General features: G+C 39.2%; 1 protein-coding gene across 4 annotated transcripts in view; it reads left to right on the plus strand.

Moving 5' to 3' along the window:
- SUSD2 (sushi domain containing 2) overlaps window positions 1–26,173 on the plus strand; it is a 181,700-nt gene that overhangs the window by 73,869 nt on the left and 81,658 nt on the right. For all 4 annotated transcript variants that reach the window (XM_075178545.1, XM_075178544.1, XM_075178547.1 and 1 more), the window contains 10 exons: window positions 767–991; window positions 3,023–3,271; window positions 6,175–6,441; window positions 14,419–14,595; window positions 15,113–15,317; window positions 17,749–17,900; window positions 21,618–21,785; window positions 23,076–23,250; window positions 24,253–24,454; window positions 25,463–25,548. In XM_075178545.1, the coding sequence (XP_075034646.1) occupies window positions 767–991; window positions 3,023–3,271; window positions 6,175–6,441; window positions 14,419–14,595; window positions 15,113–15,317; window positions 17,749–17,900; window positions 21,618–21,785; window positions 23,076–23,250; window positions 24,253–24,454; window positions 25,463–25,548 (1,906 nt within the window). The remainder of the gene's footprint in view (window positions 1–766; window positions 992–3,022; window positions 3,272–6,174; window positions 6,442–14,418; window positions 14,596–15,112; window positions 15,318–17,748; window positions 17,901–21,617; window positions 21,786–23,075; window positions 23,251–24,252; window positions 24,455–25,462; window positions 25,549–26,173) is intronic.

Here is a 26,173-nt window from a genome sequence, read left to right on the forward strand (position 1 = left end):
TTTATTGTGCTGGAGGAAGAGTTGATGTAATAAAGTTTCATTAATTTGAATTGAGATGACCTGGAACCTAATTTGATAACCACTACGTACTGCACCACCAGTTTGCAAACTAGTGTCCACTCCATGCAACCTGCATTAAACACCTCTATATCCAGGGGCCCACTAGTACATATGCCATACCCACAACCTAGCCAAGACACAGAAGAGCGGGTGTAGGGTTTGTGCCACACTACACCCTGACACACTACAGTTTGCACACAGTACCACAGGGTTCACACTTGCCAGGCTTGACTATCAGGAAAGCAATGCCAGCAAGGAAACAAGCAAAACATCGTTAAGTATGACATTGTTATATAGGGTGCAGAATTTAGGAGATTTTTTAAAAAATTAATAATACTCGCAGGGGGGCTGTCAAGATCTTGGGGTAGAATTTATTAAAGCATTTGAAAAGAAAAAATGGAGAACTTGGAATACTTCTAAGAGCTGCATCTCATCTATAGTCCAGCGCTAATAGGGTGGTTTTTAGTTTGCCATTTTAACAATACAATATTATTTTTTAACAGGAATATATTGCAGTGGTGAAATCTTGCAAATGTATGTGCTACCTTTTTTTGTGGTAAAAAGTGTAGAATAGGTTGTGTGAGGCATATGGTGTACCTCACTAACTAATTAAGGGTTTGTTTATTCTCAGTGGTCTAGACCAGCAGAAACTGTAACTACATCTCATTTTATATCAATGGCTGTACAATTTCTCCTCCTTTCTAAGTAATAACAGCCAAGGACTATGTGGCTGAATTTCATGATGAAGATAGAGCCCGCCGCTCTGTCCCTTCTCAGCTAAACATAGCCAGCATTTCTTCAGTGGCTATGCAAGAAGATGGATCTGATGTGGTTGAAGTGCGTTTGAAGAGTGAAACCCAACATGAATTGGAAACCCTGTTAAATGGAGAAGTCCTTAGCTTTAAAGAGCAGAGTTGGATGGACATGAAAGGTAAATCAACTTTTATGTAAATGTATTACTTACAGTACATGCTGAAGGAATTGTTAAGAGGTGTGGGACACTACCATTCCACTCCAGAAATAACAATGTGGACTGTTGACGGTTTGGTTGAAAAAAAGTTCAAGAAATTCCTGGTGTTGAATGTTGTTTTATTGTTCTTAATTATATCTGGGTTTTTAATTATAACTTAATTTCCCAGTTAAAATGGGTTGTTGTCTTTTTCACAATTGCTGTCCATTAGGTAACACTTCTAAAGGGATCACTTCTCAAGGACCCCCATTGTTAACTGTACTAAGCTCCTAAACCAGCGTAAAGAGCAATTAGTGGTAATTATGACCATCACTTTGTATGAGCTGTAAGTATGACTAGCACTGTAGCTGTGTAAAGTATCAAGCACATGATTGGACAGGAGCCATAGGCAATCCAATCAATTTCCACATACACTACATATCCCATTCTAGCCAGTCTCCTCTCATTCTGTCAGCGTGGCTGAACGAGTTCCTCAGTGCAGATAACAATGGACACCCTGGTGGAACCCCCACTGAAAAGCTCCAGGAGAATGTGGAACTCCAGTATGGGCTTGTACATACAGATGCTTATGTGTCACCTGAAATGCGGTGCGTGGAACAGAGGTCAGGAAAATGCTGAAGGGTGATGAACATACATAGAATTTCTACACTATATTATATATATATCAAAAACACATAGTAATTGTGCAGTATATATAAAGCATGATCTTAAATAGACTAGCAAATTGTCAACTAAAAAGTCTACTGCTTCAGCTGCAGAGACATAAGGGTGGTTGTGACTTGTATCGCTAATGCACCAGGCCACGCAGAAGACATGGACAGATTAGTTATTCGCAAAGGTAATACTGCTACACCATTAATTACTGTAGAAAAGAAAACTAAAGGGTAAATAGGTTGTGTGTGATGTACCTTATGAATATAATTCCAGTAATGCAATATTACTTTTTAGGATAATAGTAGTACATGATGACTAGTAACATAGTAACATAGTAACATAGTAACATAGTAACATAGTTGATGAGGTTGAAAAAAGACACCAGTCCATCAAGTTCAACCTATTTTGGATCTCCTGCGATCCTGCACTTATATTTGAAATTAATCCAGAGTAGGCAACCGCCCATCTGTTTCAATTGTGAAAATTCCCCCAGACTCAATATTGCAATCCAATTTTTACCCTATATCCACTACTATCCTTTATTTTAAATTAACGGTCGTATCCCTGGATACACCTTTCCGCTAAAAATTTGTCTAACCCTTTCTTAAACATATCTATTGAATCTGCCATCACAACCTTCCCTGGCAATGAATTCCATATCTTGACTGCCCTTACTGTAAAGAACCCCTTCCTTTGCTGGTTGTGAAATTTCCTCTCCTCTAACCTTAGGGGATGACCACGTGTCCTGTGTATGGTCCTTGGGGTAAAAAGTTCCCATGAAAGCTCTCTGTATTGACCCCTAATGTATTTGTACATAGTAATCATATCTCCCCTTAGACGCCTCTTTTCTAAAGTAAACATGCCTAAACTGGCTAACCTTTCCTCATAACTTAATGACTCCATACCCTTTATCAATTTTGTCGCCCTTCTCTGAACCCTTTCTAGTTCCAAATTATCTTTATAGAGTGGTGCCCAGAACTGTACTGCATATTCAAGATGAGGTCTTACCAACGATTTATACAGTGGCAAAATTACACTGTCTTCCCTTGCATCTATGCCCCTTTTTATGCATGACAATACTTTTTTGCCCTTGCAGCTGCTGCTTGACATTGAGCACTATTGCTAAGTCTACTGTCTACGAGCACTCCCAAATCCTTTTCCATTATAGATTCTCCCAAATTAATTCCATTTAATTTATAGATTGCGTTCTTGTTTTTGATCCCTGAATGCATAACCTTACATTTATCTGTGTTAAACCTCATATTCCATTTAGCCACCCAATCCTCCAGATGTTGCTTGATTTACATTAACAAAGTAGTTTCTCTAAAACTTTCTCAGGAGTTTTCATATTTTCTGCGACTGAGTCAAATGTCACTGTGATGTTCCCCTCTGGTGCTGGGGTGGAAGTGAGAGCACGAGGAGGATTTTTGAGTGTCTCCACCCTTCTTCCTGACATATTCCTGAACAAAACCCAAGGGCTTTTGGGAGTCATGAACAATGATCCTGCGGATGATCTCACTCTGAGGAATGGCACCGTGTTGCCAATAACTGCCAGCCCAGAGCAGATTTTCCAGTTTGGTGCAGACTGTGAGTAAATCAACATGAATGTTAACAATATTTCATTTATAGATATAAGGCTGGGTACACACTACAGGTTTTTCAGCTGATTAATGGGCCTAACACATGATAAACAACCGTCCGACCCAATATCGCAATATTGTGTATGCTTCGACGATGAACGATTATCGTCCCAAAGCAATATTGTTGTATTGTTTCATTTGATTTTTAAACCGGACTAAAACTCTCATTCAACGATGGAATGCCATTCCAATCCTGCAGTGTGTATGCACTCATGACTGGCAGTGTCCATAGATCTCTATGGAGAGTGCAGAGTCACCATCTTTCAGCTGATGGTTATGACAGATGAAGAGCACAGATCTCAAGGTAAATCTTGTAAAATGTGTTTAGTGTATACGCATGAATCGGCATGCTGATCGGGAATTTTCTTTCAGTCGTTGGTAAAATCGTTAGCGATATTGCATCAGGAGAAATTTTCTGCAGTGTGTACCCAGCCTAACTCTTAAAATGTATCCTAATCTCTGAAGCAATAACATGGTGGTCATTTAATAACTGGTAAAAGTGGGGGGATGCAGTGCAAACTTTTATGCTGAGGATGTGCCTCTTAGTCCACTATACACAGGTTCATAGCCTCATTCTGATTTTTTTTTGTGTGCATTTGTACAGGCGCTCTTCATGACATTTTGCAGGATTGTGGTGTGCCATATAGCAAAATATAAAGATGTCACTTCAGTGTACTGAGTACTGCCACTTTCAAACTCCCCCTGATTACATAGAATACTGTTCATCTATTTGTTAAGTAACTCATAAGAGTAAAGGCTCTTGCCAGACTGTTTTTACTCATATCTCTCATTTGGTAATTTCTTTTATTACATTTATGTGTGCATATAAAAGTGCTCTTCTATAGAAAATGTGCCTAAATGAGAACGCTTTGGATAAAACCAAGTTCAAGTCTCATCCTGTTAGTAGCAGAAGGAGCAACATTTTGCAACCCCCAGTTGTTGCCGCCATCTTGATGCACCCTCTTTGACTCTCTTTGTTTTGTAGACTAAGACTCGTTGGAAAGGCAGTAAAAGTATTGTTGTGTTATCTCAAAAGTACATTTGTGAGCTCTGCTCTTATTTGTACAGAACTGTGCATTCATGAACAGAGCCGTGGACATGGTCTTTGGCTGCTAGTATAAAATAAGTTTGTGTTCTCTCTTTGCTTCATTGTCTGTGCACCTTTTTTTTCATCTTAGGGCCTGATTATCCAATAGGCTGACTAGGCTGCAGCTTAGGACACAGGGCTTTCGGGGGGCACAGTATTTTTAGGGGTGCAAAATTGTGAAAGAAAGAGATATACACTGAAATTCATTTTACAATATAAATCATTGTTCTCCAAAGTAAAAATAAAACATGAGAGATAAATGTAATAACATTTTAAACTTGATGAATTCCCACGGTAAAGGATGAACGCATTGAGACATCCGTGGGCGTGGCACTTGAGGATAAGCGAGTAGGAGAGACAAGGATGCCAACAGGTGCAGGCATCACGGCCCTCTTCGCCTTCATGTATTCACCCTCACTAGTGCTAATTCATGCCTCCGTTCTGCTACACAGTTTTGATTTTAAACAAAATGAGTCACAATGATTGCCATGACCCTTTTAAAAAGGAAAGTGGAGCTGAGATTCAAATATACAGGAACATAATCATTGGTGGGGAGTGAAGGAAGCTGGACTTTAAATTAAGGATGAGTTTGTTTATACCTACCGCCTGTCTGTGGAGGCAAGGGGACACTAAAATCATAGTAGCGTATGGTGGCCTGAACCCTTAATCAGACTCTGCTCTTATAAACCATGTCTTCTCCACTGGCCAGGGGTGTAAATAGGAGTCGCCAATAACAACAATCTTTTGCAGGACGGGTGGTCCGCCAATGTATCTTTGCACTGCTTCAGAGATTCCTGCTCTGCTCTTCTGACCATGCATGGGGTCTAGTTGCATGCACAGTGGGGCCTCATTTGGGCTATTAATTCCATCAAAGTGGAGTGGATAAACACTCGTCACCAGGCCTCCCTCTGCCCTGGAATCCATAGCAATTACATGGGCTGCCTTTATGGTAGTTTCACCTCTTTCACTGGCTATCCTTATTTCTGTATATATGTCTATATATGTATCTAATTATCTATCTATATATCACTTTAGACATGACACTTCCCTAATTTTTCCTATGCAATTCTAAAATGGAAAAGCATAATGTTCTAGATTCAAGACCAATATTTCCAAAAAATCCAATTCAATTCTAAATTGGAGATCGAGAAAATGGCATCTACAAGTGGGCACAAGTTAACAGAGCTGTGCATCCTAGTGTCAATTTAGAACTCCACCTGATAAAATAGAATTCTGAATGAACCGCTGCATTCCATAATACAAGTAGGGAAAGACCACACCCTCTTGCATCACACAGGCTGACTGTACTGTGCATGAGCAGCAGCACACAGTCCGTAGGAAAACTTAATCTTCACAACATCTCTTGAGATGCTTTGCCAACAAACACCCCTAATTTTCGTAAACAACACTCCCACCCATTGATTGCCTCAATGCGGCCTCACGGACTACACACCATTGCTTTCAGCCCTACCTACAGTTTTAATAAGAGGGAATGAAAATATTTGAAAGTTGCAATAACGGCAGTATCAACATTCCTTACCAAGGAATGTAAGACGCATAAATGAAGGTCAAAACTGCAGTTTATTGGTAGAAAAGTGGACATATTTAAATGATTCCATGAGCCATTTCTGATTTTCTGCATACATATGAATTTCGTCAACTATCCCCAATCCCATTTTACTGGATTTTTCTAAACTCCATTACTTGTCAATTAGATTCCAAATTTCTGTCTCACTTATGTTCCTTTTTTTTTATTCCTTCAGGGGCAGTGACAAATGAGAGTTCACTTTTTCTGTATGACTCTCAGGACCTTCTCAATGATTATAGACTGAAACACGACCCAGATTTCATACCCATATTTGATGTTAAGGATGATGAAAGTGATGTATTGTTTGAGCAGACAGAAGTCTTGTGTGGTGATGATAAATTCTGCAGATTTGATGTCTTCACCACAAGAAGCCTGGCAGCCGGCAATGCCACCAAGATCTCACATAGTAGTCACAGAATACTGGTGGACTATCTTCAACCAGGTAACTAAGACACTTACTGAAACAGCTAATTATATACTGCTAAAGGGAAACAACATTCAAGAACAGCTTGGTTAGCGTTAATTACTGTTATGATAGCCTTTAATCAGTTTAGTATGTTGCAGATAGTCACAGATAAATAAATTACGCTGTCAGCTCCAGTACATTATTAGATTCCTCAATGCAATATGTGTACATCTTGCCTGTGTAGTCACATGGTCTGGGGAAATGAAAACTGCAAATGATCCTCCTTACTACAGCTAGAAAGTATGGTTGCAAAAGTCAACTAAATCAAAAAGCATAATGTTCTAGATTTAAGGCCAATATTTCCAAAAACGTTACCAAAGTCTTAGATTTACTAAAAATCGTGATTTAGTGGCATTTACTATAAAAATTTACTATGAAAAAAGCTAAACTGTCGGCAGTTTGGTTAAAACCGCCAATTAAAACCACCAGAAAAGACATGTTTTTTTGTATACCTGCATCATAGACTTACAAATTATGGGGACAATCATTATTTATTGATTAATGGCCAACATTTATTCCTAATTAGCATATGGGGCAAATTTTATTTGTCATTATATTAAGGGGGCAATATTGCAGTAATATATTGTGGGGGTACTGTGTCATAAATATTTATAACCCCCATGAACAATCAAATTGTAATTATATATTCATATTTCACCCATAATATAATATAATAATAATGTCCCTCAAATATAATAAAAAATAAAATTTGCCCAAAAAATTTATTTTTAAATAAATTTTGCCTCTTAAACAATAAATAATGATTGCCCCATAATTAATATGTCAATGGTGCTTCCTCTTCCGTTCTGAATGACAAGATAGCTGAAGCAGCATGCAGGGTGAGCGATCTCGCCTCTCACAACTAAGGGTGTGCACTGGGCACTTTTGGTGTTTTGGGTTTTGGGTTCTGATTAGCTTGAGGTTTTGGGTTCTGATTTGTTTTGCCAAAACACCCCACGAAAGGATTTGGTTCTGATTTTGGGTTTTGGGTTCTGATTTTTTTTTAAAAATAGCATAAAAAGTGCTAAAATCCATATTTCGTTTTTTTTTTCACTCATACACTATTATTAACCTCAATAACATTAATTTCCACTAATTTCCAGTCTATTGTGAACACCTCACACCTCACAATATTGTTTTTAGTCCAAAAGGGTTGCACCGAGGTAGCTGGATGTCTAAGCAAAGCGACACAAGTGGGCGGCACAAACACGTGGCCCATCTAGGAGTGGCACTGCAGTGGCAGACAGGATGGCAGTTTGAAAAGCTAGGCCCCAAAGAGCACATAATGCCAAAAAAAGAGGTGCAAGATGGAATTGTCCTTGGGCCCTTCCACCCACCCTGATGTTGGGGAAATAGGACATGTGCACTTTAACAAACCAATCATTTCAGCGACAGGGCCTGCAAAACTGTGGCTGAAATGATTGGTTCGTTTGGACCCCCCCTGTTGCAACAATAAGCCACATTGTTAGGAGCCTTGTATGCTACAGAACGCTTTTAACATCCTTAACATGTTAACATAACAAGATTATTTAGAGAAAGTATTTAGGATTATTTAAAGAACAGATGAAACTATTTTATTTACCATACAATTTCTTCTAAACATTAGTATACATTTTGTAAAGAAAGAAAATAAAATTATTTTGGCACTGTATCTCCATTTAATTTACCTGTTTTTAACACCCTCAAAATCTTGACATACTTAAAATACTCAATAATGTGCACAACTGCTGACATATAAACAGAAAACATTCCTTTTTATGGCAAGTAATAAACAAGTATTTTCCGTAGCTATCTAGGTAATGATTGTTCCTTTTAATTACATACATTTGTGATTTAAGTATAGTGAGGGGACATAGTACTAATCATGCAACACGGACAAGGACCACTGCACCACAGTCTCGGAAAAATAAGACTTTCTGAAACTGAACTTATACTGAGGTTTCTCTTTTCGGTTAATACAGTAGCAAGAACATTGACTAACAAAAAGCAAAAAGCTACAGCTTTTAATAATTGCCAATTTCGAAAGGCTGAGTGGAGTGCTGAAAAGTCTGAGCAGACCTCCAGCCAATAGTCTCAGTACAAGAAAGTGACTAGATTAATGAGCTCATTATAATTCATTAAAGAGTAGTGAGAGGATGGATGCCTGCTTTAATTAGTTTTATTACTGCAGGAAAATGTTATATTATATGATATTATATGATATTGCAAGTTAACACAAATGTAGATAGAGGAAATGCAATTGGTGTTGATTGTATATAACAGAGACTGAGCCCTGGAAGATATGCTGTATAAACACTGAAACAGCTGCAGCTGAAAAGCTCGTCTTAAACACTAGTTACTCCGTATGACCATAAGTCCAAAATGCACAAATGCCAGATTTCCAAGAGTCTATATGTCCGGATAAGGGTTGAAATATACCAAGATCATAAAAGCTGAATAAACAGTAGCCCAAATACAAATTCACGCTGTATAGAGTCCAATAGCCAAAACTGCTGTGTGTGGTCAGAGTGAAAAGTGACTTCATACACAGAAGCGGTGGTTGCCAAACAACGGTACCCGAAAACAGCAGGATTGACTGACCTATTTCCGGAGTGTATTTCCAGAGTAACCCTGGTCTGGTGTTCAGGTCTCCACATGCTGCAGTACAGTTGTCCTGGGTCCTGTGGTGTAATGAGGAGTAACTCCCGGCCGGCCGCCCCTCCTCTCTATGCAGATGTGTATCTGCGTCTCCCGATGTTGCCATGGGCAATGAGCATGCACAGAGGCGCAAATTCGTGTGCTACTTGTATACACTGACTTGTTGGAAGCGGGGAATAATATTAATCCGGATCTCGCGAGATCCGACGGCGGGATGATGACGCTTTGCCTCGTTCTGAGTTTTGCGTCGGGCGGGAATCCCCGAACAGTGCTTGGATCGGGCTCGGATCGGCACTGTTCGGGGGTGTTCGGATTAGGGAAATCCGAGCCCGCTCATCCCTACTCACAACCACCTCTTTATTCTGGTCGGTTGTCTGGCAATTTGTCAAACAGCAGCTTAGTAGATCTGACTATTTGTATTTTGAGCATGTTAAAAATCAGGAGGACGATTTGTAAAGTGGTGGTTTGTGAAATTGTGTTTTTCAGCTTTTTACTGGCATTTTGGCCTTTAATAAATCCGGCGCTTTTGCTCTTAATCACGGTTAGTGACCTTGATTAAAACTTCTGCAAGCTGGATGAAACCTAGCTCAGTTATAGAGAGTTATGAGGTGTCAGCACAGACGCATACTGTGTGCAGATGCCAATTCAAAGGTTCCCAAAACCCTAGTGAGAGACACTGTATCTTAGAGCACGTCTCCAGTACTCTTAGGGCTAGATTTACTAAGCTGCGGATTTGAAAAAGTGGGGATGTTGCCTATAGCAACCAATCAGATTCTAGCTTTCATTTATTTAGTACTTTCTACAAAATGACAGCTAGAATCTGATTGGTTGCTATAGGCAACATCCCCACTTTTTCAAACCCGCAGCTTAGTAAATCTAGCCCTTAGTGTTAGAGCATATGTTACCCTGCTCTAACGTAGGCTTTAAATGCAATTCTATATTATAGAATATATAGGGTTTCCACAATTTTGAAATAATAAAAAAGTAACCCACTTAACTTGAAATGTATAAAATCTATTCAATAAGCCCTTCATTATCACTTTGACAAGTGGGTACAAAATACAATACAGTGTTTCAGCGGACTCCTCCTTCAGGTGCATCCGGGTTCCAGGTGATCACATAAAGCACTGTGGTATCTCCCTAGTCCTGGGCAGTTTTCTCTAGCCATTCTGGTAACATTTACACAGTGTTTTTGCAGGTAAAGAGAGAGGTTTGTGTTATAATAAAACCCCAAACACCTCTTCCATAGAGTCTGCAATGACACAACATGTTACATGCTCCTACATAGGGATATGTGATAGGATGTAGTCATGTCACCCTGCGTTATATGATGTAGTTGATGTTGCTCTTGTAGTTTTTAAATGATAAAACAGGAAACCCATGTGACCTGAAGTCTGATCTAGCCATAAAATTCATACTGCCATTTGGGTGCCAAATAAAGTGAAACAGTAATAGGAAACTACTCCCACTCATGCTATTAATATGAGTGCATCAGGAGTCTGAGTTTGGTGAAAAAAATTGTGAATTAAATCTTTTTGTGAAGGAAACAGCTCAGAACATGTTGGTCCAAAGTATGTTAACATGTTTTGTTGTAATAAAAGTAAAAAAATAAATACCGTTCCCCCTATTGGAGAAACATTTACGTAATTATGGCCCACACACAAAGAACAATCGGATTGCACATGTTTCATATCCTACACATTAGAAATCAATGACTACATGTACAGGTAGGTTTGAAGGGTTGTAATAACTGCATGATAAAAGCAAAGGACAGAATGGTTTGCATTTTTTTCAGATATTCCCTATATAATGCAAATAAAGGATATTTATTTCAATATGATATGAAAATAAAACCCTAATAGTTTTCAAAAGTAATTCAAAAGTTACTAACACTGGTCTCTTAATTTCACCTTTGGGGAAAAGCTTGCACAGATCTCTCACTGTGATGGGTTAATGATAAGTATTTTCTCATACCACTTGATGTGGACATCAAAAAATGTATGAGCAAAGTTACTGAAATGAGCATATCACACACAGATGATTTTAAAGTGTTGTAAAAGAGGAAAATTATAGTTATTTTCCTTCTGTAGTGCTATTTACAGCATTTTGGGTATCAATTATAATCACTACAGATTCAGGAGGTGTGACTGTGGTATGGTTCTAATAGTTTAGGGGTGTGTCACTGAAGGAATGACAATGGGTGGGTGGTGTCGGAAGCTGAAGGGGTATTTGACAGACACCTAAAGAAAATGTGTTAGCTGGATGTCTATAAAAGGGAGCATACTATTGAAATGCAATACATTATAACTTATGTATAGTTGTATTTATCCTTTACTTGTTTGATGTAGCCAAACTGGAATCTACACATTTGGGAGGTGGTCTCCCTATAGGGGTTAGGTATGTTTTCCCAAGTTACAAAACCCTGACAACCAGAATCCCTACATGAGGTAAAACGTCATCATTTTGTCGTCGGATCTCGCAAGTTCTATAAGTACCGCGCTCCATGGTGATCCAGCGCCATTTCACAGAGGGACACAGAAGGGGTAGCACAGTTCTTGACAGTCTCTAGTGCAGTTGGGCAGCGTCATAGGTAGAAAAGAAAGAGGAGGGGTATTAGTGTTCTTCAAAGTCTCCAGTGACATTCAGGAGAGCTCCATTGCTCCATTGCTAATGGTCATTGCTGAAATAGAAATAATAAGTCTGGCAGGCTTGGTCTTCTAAATCTGCAGTCACATTGTACTGTGTTATATAGGTAACATACAAAGAGGAGAGCTCCATTGCTAATTGTCATTGCTGAAATAGAAATAATAGGGCTGTCAGTGTTGCTCTTAATCTGCAGTCACATTGTACTGTGTTATCAAAATGAATTCACAGCAGTACACAAAAGAGCAGGAGCACCAAGCAGGTGCTGGAACCAGTCATGATGATAGTAATCCCTCAACCTCATGCTAAAGCCTATGTTAAAGCACATAGTTTTTTAGGTCAGGGAAACACCTTTCACCTTGGTCAAGAAAAAAAGACCTGTAACTATCAACATCCAAAGAATGGTGGAGTATTATTTTTATTTTTTTTGAATGGTATAAAGACAACAGTTTTATTAACAAAGAACAACGTTGCTTGCAGAAGTAATGTAAGCATGGATGTCTAAATAGACGTGTATATTTATTACCTTCCACTTTGCTGCTGTTTCATCAGTATTACACAAAGTGTTTGCAATCTGCACTTTACGTGGAAAGTACCTAACTGTATTATAATTTTTGGGGAATTGGGGCTGATTCAAAGCTCAGTGATGAACTTTCTTTTTGCAGTGAATTACAATGGCTCTTTTTAGTGTATTGTCTGGCACCCTGGATTGGTCTTGGTCTGATAAAAGCCTGCATCCCGGAGAGGGTCAGCACTTGTCACCATGTATTAGCTGTAGAATTACAACAGTTATCCAAGGAATGGGTGGAGAGGTCAAATAAACCATAACTGATTTCATGATTCAAGGACAATTCCATCTTGCACCGCTTTTCTTTTCTGCCACTACTGTGTGGCAATGTTTCCTAGATGTGCTATGAACTGCCGTGTGTTTGTGTTGTTGCTCTGTCTTTTAGCATCCAGCCAGGTCGCTGCAGTCTTTGTTTGAAAGTGTATGAAAATAATATTGTGACCTGTGAGGTGGTCAAAATTGACTGCAAATTAATTGAAATTAGTGCTATAGATGTTAATAATAATGTAGGGTGAGGGAAGCAAAAATATGTGATTTTAGCAAAAAAATTGGTATTTTAGAAAAAAAATTGGGATCCAAAACAAAAACACGCAAGGACGTTTTTTCCTAAAACCAAAACACGAAGTTAATCCAGATCCAAAACCAAAACCAGAACACGGGGAGTCAGTGAACATCTCTAACTAATACAGTTAGCCCTTGGAACATTGCCGCTTTAAATTCACATTTATCTATGTCGCTGTGTTGATCTAGGATATGCCATACCCCAACTATAAATTTGTCCCCACATTTTAAATTTGCCTCCCCCTCCAATGCAACATGGTTTTGCCAAGGTGCAAAGTTAGTCCTTTTTTTTTCTTTGCTCTCCTTAATGACTCAGGCCCTTTGTGAGGATACCTGGTTTAACTGGCCCAATTCTACTTACTTCACACTAGCTGGCCACCCAGGGGTGCCTTACTATGCCAGGGAAGCCTACTCTACCTACCTTTTAAGGCTCCTATAGTCACTCAGGTAAATGCAGTTAGAAAGTATAACAATACATTTATTGTAATAAAAACAATCACTACAATATTAAATACAACATTAAATAAATGGCAGGCAGGTTCACAACATCATCTGCCCCTTACCCCACTAGCTTAAGAAGTTACAGTTACCTGATTGTCCTGAATTGCAGAGTTCAAGACCCATGGATCTCTCTTAGCTGTATATGTAGTCCACTGGTAGAGAGCCGTAACTCAACACCAGCCACCCTGCACCTTCCAGGAATCAATCCTCAGAATCCGTATCCCTTCCTCCCCTTGAGTTGTTCCTTATATCCAGGCTCAAATTTCCACAGTGCCTTCCCCTCCCTGGGCAAACCCCTGGCTCTCTCCCTCTTAAACATTGATGGGTGCTTGATCAGGCGTTCGAGGGAGAGTGGAGATGACTTGTTCTTCCACAGTGGCTCCCCTGCTGGGTTCTAGACAAAATGTTTGGACTGGTCCTGTGGAGGACAATGGATACTAATTTGCCTCCCCCACTTGGATATATAGGATAGCAGTCAGCCCCTACTGAAATTAACCCCTTACAGCCCCTCACCTCTATCCTGCTACCTGATCTTTACCCATAACCTACCTGGCTTCACTTTAAGAACTATGATTAACAGCATCACTGCAATAACAACAAACACAATTTTACAATGGGTAACATGGAATAAAGAATTCTCTTATATTGACATAGCTACAATGTCCACTTATCCACATGTAGTTGGATACTGCATGGGGTACTTGGTGAGCTGGGGAACAAAAACAGGGCTATAAAAATTACATGTTATACTCCATATTTTGTTAGAATTGAGGAATAGACTGGTTGAAGTGTTTTCAAACTTGTTTTGTCAGAGATGTCCATATCTCTGTACTGATACAAATAGGGATGGTGGGAACAGTGAACTTGACTTCCCAGGTATGTTCTTCATACAATAGAGGACTCAGAACTAACTATGGACATGTTAGCCAAAGATGAGCCTGACCGAATCCACTGTCACAATAGACATCCACTTTATATGTTTTTATTTATTATATACTGTATTAAAACTAGTCTTATAACCCTTTGTTTTCTTTTAACGTCAGTGGTCTCCTGTGGCTGGCACGCTCCACCAGCGAATGGGACAAAGACTGGAACTACTTATCTCAACGGTTCCGTCATCACATTTAGCTGCAACAGCGGTTTTCAGTTAACTGGTTCTAGGCAGCGGATGTGCCTTCCTGATGGAACGTGGTCTGGAGTTCAAGCTCGGTGTGTTCTAGGTATGAGCAGTGCTGTTTGAAATGTATAGCTAAAATAACAATTGTTAAAGAATAGAAATGTCTTATTTATTTTGCTGTGTTTTTTTTAATTTTGCTGGATTTTTTGCTGTTAATGTGGACTGAATACAATATATCAATATCATTTTGCACCTTCCATTTATCTCCTTCTGCTGTGTGCTACTATTCAGATGCAATTTCTTAAAGTGTCAAAGCCCATGGACCTTGTGCTTTCATGCATGATCTGTCACTCACTTCCATGTCTCCATTCTCCTCTTCCGTTTTCTTTGCTTCACGTTCTTTAATCCAACACTAGCAATAACCTTATGCTACTGCTGTGTAGAACATTTACATATGGTACACTATCAGCTTTTCGGTAACAGATCTGCTTTATCGCAGTTAGTGGTGAAGCCATTCACTGCTGGATATTGGACATTTAGTATGTGGTGTGTAAATATATGTGAAAAGTTAGTAAACCAGTTATGTCATATTGTAACATGTGTTTCTCTCTGTCTTATAGGAGTTGCCGGCAAATGCTCAGGTAAATGTGGGCAAGTTGTAGATCAATGCTCCTGCCATGTAACCTGTGAGAATCTCGGCACCTGCTGTTCAGATTACCGAACATTCTGTGTCCGCATTTCACCAGAATCTGGTCTAATAATGGGTGGAAGAGACTTTGTCATCATGAATGTGACCTTCAATACCAGCTCAGAGGTGAAATGCAGGTATGTGAAGCAGGGGCAGGGCCTGATTAAAGGTTAAAGCCGCCCTAGGCTAAAAAAATGGTTCTTTCCGCCCCCCCACCCCCCTCTGCCACCCACCACTATTGTGTATGTATATATCTAGAAAGGAAAGAAGGCAGGGCGCCTCATAGTGTAATATTATTGGAACCAGAACCTATAAGTATGGTGGTAATTATTATGCTTACCAGATAATAGCTTGTTTGTTCAACGTATCAAATTTGGTCCTCACACCTTTCCTCAGGACTTCATCAAGGATCTCAAAATATGTACCAGGAACAACAGAATATGAAAAAACCAGCACTAGTGCATAACATTAATTAAACCTGTGGCTTACACCCAGCGATGTGTTTAAATATACCAACTATAAAAGATGCTTGATATGTGGATGTCAATCTGTGTTAACCACCAAAACCATATAGCACAATAAGAATCCTAGAACCAATTGTAGTGCCAATAGTAGGTGCTCCTTTTCACCCAATATCCTAATGGTAATAAGCATACCAAAATCAAACACCGCTTATCTGTCACCAGTCCTGATGACTGCCCTCTGGAAATAGATTCCACTCTGCCAGTAGTCTTGGGTAATTCACTCCATTAGCACAGCAGGGGCAATGAAAATGCTATTGAAATGTTACACATTCAAAGGCAGATTGAATGCTTTGAAAATGCTTTAATTAAATAACAAAAAAGCATTTTTTTCATTAAATTTTGCCTTCTATCTCCATTCTAAGGCAGAGGTAGTAGAAGAAGGATTGTTCTGGTATTTGCATCGCCACAATCCCTGTGACGATGCAGGTCTCTTGCAGGACCTGGCTAATCTTTTCTCTAACAAGAGAAATTTTAGTTAGTGTCTCTTTTCAGTTATTTGAACCCATATAGGTCTTAGCTGTAGGTGCTTTAATTAACCAGAGAATAAAGTTAAACATATGCCACAACAAACATTTTACAATACAGTAACTTATGAATACAATGATGTAGCAGGTGCACTGGTTCTAAATATCATCATCTTCTTGAATATAATGCATTTTCACTACCATTAGCAGTCACAATAGTCAGTGTTGACAGTAGCTTAAAACTATTTGCTTGTTTACAAAATTAACAAAAACAAAAACATGATGAGGGACATTTCAAATACATTATATTGACACATTTGCAGATAAAATACCACTGAAAGCAGAATTGATATCAATGGAGATGTTGCTGCCCTTCTATAAATTTGTCAAATTTTGTTATTTGTGTTAGAAATAACAGTAAATATAACATTCAACCCTTCTGTTTCCATACTCCAAAACAAGTTCCAAAAATGACAAAGTGAGTAAAAGGCGCAATTGCAATTAGAAATATGTCTGATTTTTACTGGAGATGGTTTTTCATCTGTCTCCAGTAGATGGCGAACTAACATTATACACTACCAAACTAAGAGCAGATCTACAATACTTACAAAAGGTATTTACAGCATTCTCATCACCACTGCAGTGTTACATAAATACTGTAACCAACAGATTGAGTGGCACTGGAGGCAAATGCTAAAAAAGCAATAGAAATGCAAACACAATATAAAAAATGCTGAGCCACGCCATCCAGATGTTGCAGTAATACACAAATGCAGTATACCTGAATAGAGTTAAAAATGCACCCATCACAAGTTATATAATGTTAAATAAATAATTAATAAAGGTAGTGTCTTGACTTTTGCACCAAAAGCGGAGAACAGTGTGTAGATGGCATCATTTTAAAATGTTTACACTACTTGGGCTACTATCAGACATTGTTTTCTCAGTTTGTTTTGTAGTAGAAGAGCTACACTCCCTTACGTCTAGTATAATGACAAAGCCGTGTATGTATTACCTAGATGTTATATTATCATGGCACAAATGTGGATGATGAAAATATTACCTTTGTCACATGTCGCTATCCAGGCATATCTGAGTACTTTACAAAGAATTACCGTAAAATCTTTACTTTTCACATGAGGAGCTCTGAAGCAGACACATGTGTTAGCATTTTGGGTTAGAGGGTGCGTGAGACATGATCTTACTTTTCTAGGTTTTACAGAAACCCATAGACAATAGAATTATATAGAAAGTACACACCCCCCCCCCAATCGGAGGCGGAACTAGTAAGCTGTAGGCCCCAGTGCAGATAGGTGGGGGGGAGGTAACCGGACCCCCAACCCTCTGCATCTGCCACACAGCGGCCCCCATTATCTCCCTGGGCCCCAGTGTACGGCACTGCCGCACCAATGGTAGCTCTGCCACTGCCCCCAATGTTAATTACTGCCGTATTGTCTGCTGCAGGCCATCAAACACCCACTCAAAATGTAACATTATCCACACACCCTCACCTGAGGAAAACTACTTTACCTCTGCAGTTAGATGACTGTACATTACAAGTTCCCTGTTATCCTTCTCAGGTTTAATAATGAAATCCTTGTAAACGGTTATGTGGATGAAACGGGGAGGGCGCACTGTGTGTCCCCACTACTGTACGAGACGGGCCGTATTCCGTTTCAGATGTCTGTGGATGGAGGAAACACATATCCTCACTCTGGCACCTGGCTATCAGGTAATTATATGAACCTTTCCATTTCTCCCATTTAGAACAATAAAACTCTTAAACATTAACGAGGTACAGCAGAATCAATGCACTTTACAAAAAATACCCACTTAGCGTTGCAAGATGGGGTTGAGACTAATTGAACAGCATGGTTCATATAAGAGAACATAGAGGGTGCTATGTAGTATAGTAGTTCTAGTAGTACTAGTAGTACTCGTGACCAAAGGGATTAAATATAGCTATAATAAACTATAACTATGAAATGTTAGTGTGTATTGTTGGGCATTGTGTGAGGAGGGAGCAGATGTTAGTAGGTGGATTGTAGCTGGAGAGGGCTTTAGAGGAGTGGGAACTCCATAGAAATGTCGCTGTGGTACAGAGTAAATTAAGTAGTAATAAACTACTGATTTAGTATTATATGTTCTTGAAAAATATCTATATGTTCTGAAAACTGTCAGCAGTTTTGCTACTGAAACTTTTTTAGAAGCACAGCTGGGCCCCTGCCATCCTTTGTTGTGTAATATTGGGTCACATGACAGAAGAGAATATGCTAAGTGTAGATCATCCCAGAACAATACTGCCTATACACAGTGTGATTCAGCCACTTGGCCGAGTGTCCGGATCTCCTTCACAGTTGTCTGTACACATACATACAAAGCTTTTGCCCTCCGCTATTTTGCCATAACCAACCCCCAGAGACATCCTGTTAACAATGTTATCGGGTGACTCGGTGACAGAAGAGAGTTTGCAATGATGCAGCCTTATTCAATCAAGACTTTGTGCATAGAGGATAACTTCCTCTTCTGCAAACCTTTTGTCCCAGTTATTATCTATTATAAGTTTATAGGTGGTGGTGCTTTGCACTGATCCGAATGATGACAGTGTGACTGAGCTCTGGTCAGGCAGCAGTCAGTTCAGTAAAATATGACTATGATTCTACTGACTTAGATCAGTGAGGCTGCAGTTGGGCTTGAAAAATAACTAATTTAGAGCACTGCTCTCACAGAAATAACACTTGCATTAGGGGTATACCTGTAATATACATCTAACTTGCAATTGAAGTCATATCTTTAAGAACTCCTACAAATAGAGGTAGTAATATTTGTAGGAGTTCTTAAAGATATGACTTCTCCAAAATGGAGCTTTTGACTAACAGACTTTACAACACCTAAGCCGAAGCATTTACTTGTATATATCCAGAATCCCGCTGGTGATCTGGCATACATTTATTACCCTTACTGCTATGCAGCCATTTAATTCTCTACAATTGGGGTCTCCCACCATGCAGACTGGTAATCCCGTTTTCCAACAAAAGTCATTGTTAACAATCTAATCAGAGATAATATCATCCACAAGTTCCAAGACACTTTACAAGACAACAATGCATGGGCAGAATTGGAAACCAGATCAGTGTAACAATGGTTAACAAGTGGTGGTACCAACCGGATCTCATAGCCGCAGGTATGCACCCCAACACTTGCATGACATCACCTGTCATCAAGGAAACTTCCTGGTTATACTATGCACACAACACTCAGTGATTAGCATTGTATTCACCTGTGATCCTCTTGTCCCAATTCAGCTGCAAATCTATCAAACGTCTGAATGATAACTTTTTGCCATTTGATCATTTTAAGAGACTTCAAATTATTCCTTAATTCTTCCCTAGATAGATCCCAGAAATGAAAAAATTCAACACTACTCAGTCTTGCTCTTTAGACACATTTTCCGATTTGCTTAAAGAATGGGAAATCCACAATATTCGGAGAACACAATACCCTTCCAATCATGGCAAAACATTTTTTTTCCCAGTTGACATAACATATCATAGAGCAGACAATCTCCTTGTTGATAAATGGTTTCTCCAATACATTTTTTTTTTATCTCACTTGGTCTGACCAGGGCTCTGTATCAATCTAATGGCCCTCCAATAAATTTCACTCTCCTTATAACTGGACACGTCAGAACCACTTATTATACTTTGCTGAAACAAATATAAAATGCAACAATTTATTGTAAATGTTTTTGAACTAAACAACACACCCAATGTCAGTGCAACTGCCAACTAGTACGCCCATCGAACACATTATTACATAATACACCGCAAAAGCACACAACACGTCTTATGCCCCTCCAAAAAAACCTTACAAATTTGCCCATAATTAATTAAACTGGCATATGTATGAAGTTTTTACTTAAAAGGAAACACAGCTGATGAACTCAAAGCAAAACATTTACGACAACAGAGACTCAAACAAAACATTATTCTTATTCTAGATCACTCAACAAACCAGTTTATAACATGTAACATATCACTGATACATATGCTGATTACTATTCTCCCCTATATAGCATAAGATAATCCCCAGAACACAAGGTAAATGTTTTCCTGAATAAAGCTCCCATGAATTTCCCAAGAAGATAATGTATCCATAAATATTTTATGGGCTGAGTCTAAGCTACTTACAGTGATTAAAATACTTTAAAAAAATGCATTATGAGTTCTGACATATACCAAATATTTATCAGTTACAAGTTATTAGTAGAGAATTAATGAGTGGTAATATGTTTGTGAGCAGTATCGTCTACATATACATTGTGTGAGCATTATGTCAGCATTTACTGATTTCTCTATTTAATACTAATAATATCAGGACTTGATTCAATGCAGAAAATATATTTATGAGAGGTTTTCTTAACCTCTTGCAGCCTTATAATTCCTGACATGCAGCTTAATGAGTAACCGATTAAATTAATTTATTGGTGACTAAATCAGGTGTTAATATCAATTACAGAGCATTCTTAAAAGTTGTACTAGGTTGTGTATCATCTCTCATCCTAATACTAATATAGCGGGATTTAGGGATATGTTTCATGTTGTACATTGTAAGACACTGAGACAAAGGTGCATAATGGTTGGTACTCTATTGTCTACTAACACATATACAGAGCCGGATTAACAATAGGGCTAAAGGGGCTACAGCCCAGGGGCCTCAGGCAGCTGGGGGGCCCACCGACATTCATCGGGTCGGGGGCGTCCCCGCCCCTGGCTCCGACTGTCACCTGTTCAAGGAGAATGGCAGGCAGCCAACAGCAAATATTATGCTGTTAGCTGCCTACTGTCACTGTACGACTTACACGGCGCACAGTAATCTCCTTACCGAGGAGATCTTGTGAGAGTGCGACTATGAGTCAGTCTCACACTCACGAGATCTCCTCAGTAAGGAGATTACTGTGCGCCACGTAAGTGCTACAGGCAGTGGAACAACGGAAGAGGTAAGTTCATTTGGGCTCATGGAGGGGGGGGGGGGGCCCTCACAGTATCCTTAGCCCGGGGGCCTCCCTTCTCTTAATCCGGCCCTGCACATATACCCTGGTCTATAATATCTCCTTGCCACCTGCTAACACCTAAGCTAAAAAATTACCCCTGACAGACACAGGGACATGTATGAAAACTTGTACGAAGAAAAATATGATGTTACCAAGTCAGACTGTAACTGTTATGTTTCTTGTGCAGTTTATACAATAAAATTCAATGTCTGATTGATTTGTTGCTTTGGGTAACCACATATTTTTTCTGCGCACTGGTTTTTGTAATTGTCATCAAATGATATGGCCAATAAGAACAGTCATTGAAGATCCATTTGTATGTCGCTCTACAATACCATTTCTAATGACTAATTTTCTTGTTTGTATTTTGAACTGATTGTATTTGTGTTAATGCAGTGCATCCTGGGAAGGTGTCAGAGTCAGAAAAATGTACCCTAGTGAATGAAACTAAGTGGCAATATTATGGCACCCCAAATACCAGGGGCACTCTGACTGTTACATGGGATTCAAGTACCTTCAAAGAGAAATCAGTCAACATTGAAGTCTGGGGCTACCAGGAATCAGGTGAAAAAAAGTTGAAATTACTGAGAATCTTTTTATTTATTTAAGTATGTGCAACATATCTGTCTGTCCACCAATAAGAGGACTTACCCTTTTTATAACAACACTTATTTTATGTTGTGTTTTGTGGTTACTGAATTCTGTTCTCATGTACTTAAGAATAGGCAAAACTCATATATATAATAGGAGCACTTTAGTCAAATAAAGTCTTTAGATATATTGTGAGGTGTGACCATAATTACAGCCATCATCATCATCACCATCTATTTATATAGCGCCACTGATTCCACAGCACTGTACAGAGAACTCATTCACATCAGTCCCTGCCCCATTGGAGCTTACAGTCTAAATTCCCTAACACATGCACAGACAGACAGACGGAGAGAGACTAGGGTCAATTTTGAGAGCAGCCAATTAACCTACCAGTATGTTTTCTGGAGTGTGGGAGGAAACCGGAGCACCTGGCGAAAACCCACGCAAACACGGGGAGAACATACATACTCCACACAGATAAGGTCATGGATGGGAATTGAACTCATGACCCCAGCGCTGTGAGGCAGAAGTGCTAACCACTTAGCCATTGTGCTGCCCATAGCCTACTGGAATGTTTTGCTGCAGCCACAAACTAAGAGTTTAAAGTGTGGCACTGGAGTGGCTACAGTAGAGGAAGCCAGCACTGCCACCTGATTGTTCTTCAAGGAATAGCCAACAGGAGTTCACTAAACTCCAGAGACAGGAAGCACATACATCCCTCTAGAGCATTAGCAGGGGTGAGAGATCTTAGGAGAGTGGGTATATGGGTGGTTTCTACTAGAATAATGGTTCAGCCTTGTATACTGATAGTTTGGATGCTGTTTACTGGACATGTGTGCAGCTTAGTCTACTAGACAAATAGGGATTTTAGATACTGGTTAAGCAGTATATACTAGTAAATTGTAGCTATCAAACCGGGGTTACTGTGGCATATCACAAACGTGGCCATGAGCTATATAGTATGCTTTGTGGAACATAATAAAGGCAAAAAATGACATTAGTCTGGTGCAGTTATCTCTTTGAAAAGTTTAAGCATGAGTCTTTACATTTTCTTTGCAGCCACCAAAACTTGTCTGTAACCACAAGGAGTTTTCCCTGTGGATCCCTGATCTAAAGTTAAATGCATAATATAATCTCTCAAGGATTTTACGTAGTTTTCATAGTACAAATTATTTTTGTGACGTAGTTCTCTTACTTTATTTTAAAGGCAAGTTTTGTATTCCTGCTTCTAATTTGTGTTTATTCTGCTGCGACTACCAGGAGAACCTTATTCTAGCTCTTGGACACCTTCCTGGAAATATCTGTATACACTGGTACATGGATTTGTCAATAATGGGACTTATACCTTCACCCCCAAACCTGCAGCAGATGCATATAACAGCTTTGAATTTGGGAGCCTCAGGATAGTGCCAGATCACTATGCGGATGGGGAGAGGTAACATTTACGTCTGTGTCACAATAGTATTGTTGTGTCTATAAAATTCTAGGGTAAAGGTTACATTAATACACTGAAGAAGCTTCACACAAAATATTAGAGTGACAGCTCTCTGCAGTGAATATTATTTTTGTCTTATTCTTATGCCCTTACTGAGTCTCTGAATTGCTAACAGCCGTCAAGCCATACTTAAACCAGAGGCAAAATAGAACAGCTACAGGGAACATTGCTTCCTATGGAAAACGTTCTTGCTCTAATCATCAGCGTGCGTTAGAAAGTGTAGTTCCTTTTGCAGCGTGTTGAAGTCTAACATGTGTTACAATCTGAACAAGCAGGAGTTTGCCATATGGAGCAATGTTCCCTGTGGCTGCTTTAGTTGGCTTTTTTTGGCGCTCTGCAGTCAAGCACTTGTATATGAACCTTATAGGTTGGATATATTATATTCAATTTTATGTTTGAAAATTGATGTGCTTGCTCTGTTTTGTTATATTGCATCTATCAGTCGTGGAAGGGGAGAATCACTGTATTTCTTACAGTAACAATGTACATATTGTCTGTCTGACACATGGTCCATGTTATAATACAGCTTGGTCCAAGAATGCTGGAACACATCTAGAGCACATCATTCAGATGAATCAAATCCCCTTTTAAACAAGTAGCAGATATTATTGTTTTCAGTCACTATGGTATGATGCAATTTTCTATGTATTACCCAACCTCAATACATATAAGCATCTCGTCCGTCCCATTACAAACTTAAAGAGGACCTGGAATAATGGTGGTTGGAAAACTAGTATCACCCCTGCAGTGTCCTTTCATTTTACATTACTTTAAAAAACACCCTTTTGGATATTTACAGTAGGGACTGTACATTACTTTTAGACAAGAAACCTTGTACCATTTGGCGGAACAGAATAAAAAATAAATGGAAAAAAAATAACTGTAAAAGAATAGATTTAACTGCTTGTCGTTTCTGTGATCACAGTAGATTATTTTCTGCAGGGATGTCCTTTCCATATGGAGTGTGGATCATGCCATGGCTTGGCACCTAAGTGAAGACTTCCGCCGGGACTCCACTAGCTGGGCACATGATAAATGTCTAAAGTGGCATCAAAGTGACAAGAAGCTCCCTGACTTTCTCTCAGAGCTCATCGATTGCCCATGCACATTGGCACAGTCAAGAGCAGACACTGGCAGGTTTCATGTACGTTGTTTATGAAACAAATCATTCTTGTGGCTATTTCTGTAGAACTGCAGATTATGGGTTTAAAGAGATGCAAATGTAGCACTGTGCATGGAGAGACAACTGCTGGTTCTGACCTTCGCTGCTGCATTTTGTAGGTAGTAAGTTTGACTCTAGTACGTATCTATGCTATTGTGATAATTGGGATTTACCCTAAAGATACTTTGGGCTAAATTTACTAAACTGCGGATTTGGAAAAGTGGAGATGTTGCCTATAGCAACCAATCAGATTCTAGATGTCATTTATTTAGTACATTCTATAAATTGACAGCTAGCATCTGATTGGTTGCTATAGGCAACATCTCCACTTTTCCAAATCCGCAGTTTAGTAAATATACCCCTTTGATTGTATATTATGAATGTTTTTAATTTTAGCACTCAATCTATTATAACCTATTAAAACCTGGATCAATCAATCACCATGGATTACTTTTGTAGTCATCCAAGGTTGTTTCTTACATTGTATATTCACTATTGTAAATAAATAGTTGCATGAGGGCAGCTCACATATCCGTATAATTAGCAATGATCTACATCTCATTTTTTTTAAATTATACAGCTACATATTATGTCCTACAGTTACAATGCGGACTACACCAGCCTGCCTACATCAGATATTTTGCAGACTACACCAGCCTGCAAAATATCTGATGTAATATAATGCACAAGCAAACAAAGATATACAGCACATACATTTTGTGAGCAAACATTAGCTTTTGTACAGATATTAGTTAAAGATGGATTTATACTTTATGAGCCACTTGTGCAGTAACTGGCATTTCACAGAATATATTGAAGCAAAAAGAATTCTTAACATTAACAATATAACATTCTGCACATAGTAATAGCACTTTGGTCCAACCGGTTACATCACAAAGCTCAGTTAACATATAAATATATGTAAAACTAGACCACACACAGTATAGCAGGAGAATTTGTCTTAATTGATTCATTCCTTTTATATTTCAGCCAGATTACGGATGTGACATAGATGCGGGAAGCGTCTGTACTTACCATCCCGGGGCTGTACACTGTGTTAGAGGCATCCATGGCAGGTACGTTGTTTGTCACTGGCAAAGTTCAACTTTCTGAAACTCAGTGCAATATTTTTTACTGATACTGAACATACCTAAACAAGTATACTGTGTTAAAATATAGTTTATAAATATAAAAGTATCAAGTAAAAAAATGAGACAACAATGTTTGTATTATATCAGTCTCATTTAATGCTTCTCACTTCATACACATGACTTAGAACATAGAACAATCACGTGTTATGTTAATGCCAGGCAACGTTAATAAACTAATAACTGTATTCCAAGGACAGTGCCAGCGCTAGTTCTGGCGGCACCGTAGGCTGTGCCTATTTCCTTGAGAAATAGCGCCATCCCTTGTGGAAGTTGCGCCCCCACCATCACCACTTCTTATATTAGCAGGCAAGAGGTGGGGGTGGCATCCTCTGCTCCTCAGTGGCAGTGTGGCGCCTGGCTGGCAGCTTCACAGGTAAGAAGCTGCCGGCTACTCCTCCTCAATGTCAGCGTCCAGCACTCCATGCGGACACTCAGCTATGACCCTAATCTGTGCCAATCCACCCGGCAATGGTCCCAAAACATGAATTACCCATGCCCACTTTGCTGTTCATCTCCTCTTCGCCCTGTTCCACTCTGCCCTCCCCCTCCA

The sequence above is a fragment of the Mixophyes fleayi genome, chromosome 1 (assembly GCF_038048845.1).
Source record: "Mixophyes fleayi isolate aMixFle1 chromosome 1, aMixFle1.hap1, whole genome shotgun sequence".
NCBI lineage: Eukaryota > Metazoa > Chordata > Amphibia > Anura > Limnodynastidae > Mixophyes > Mixophyes fleayi.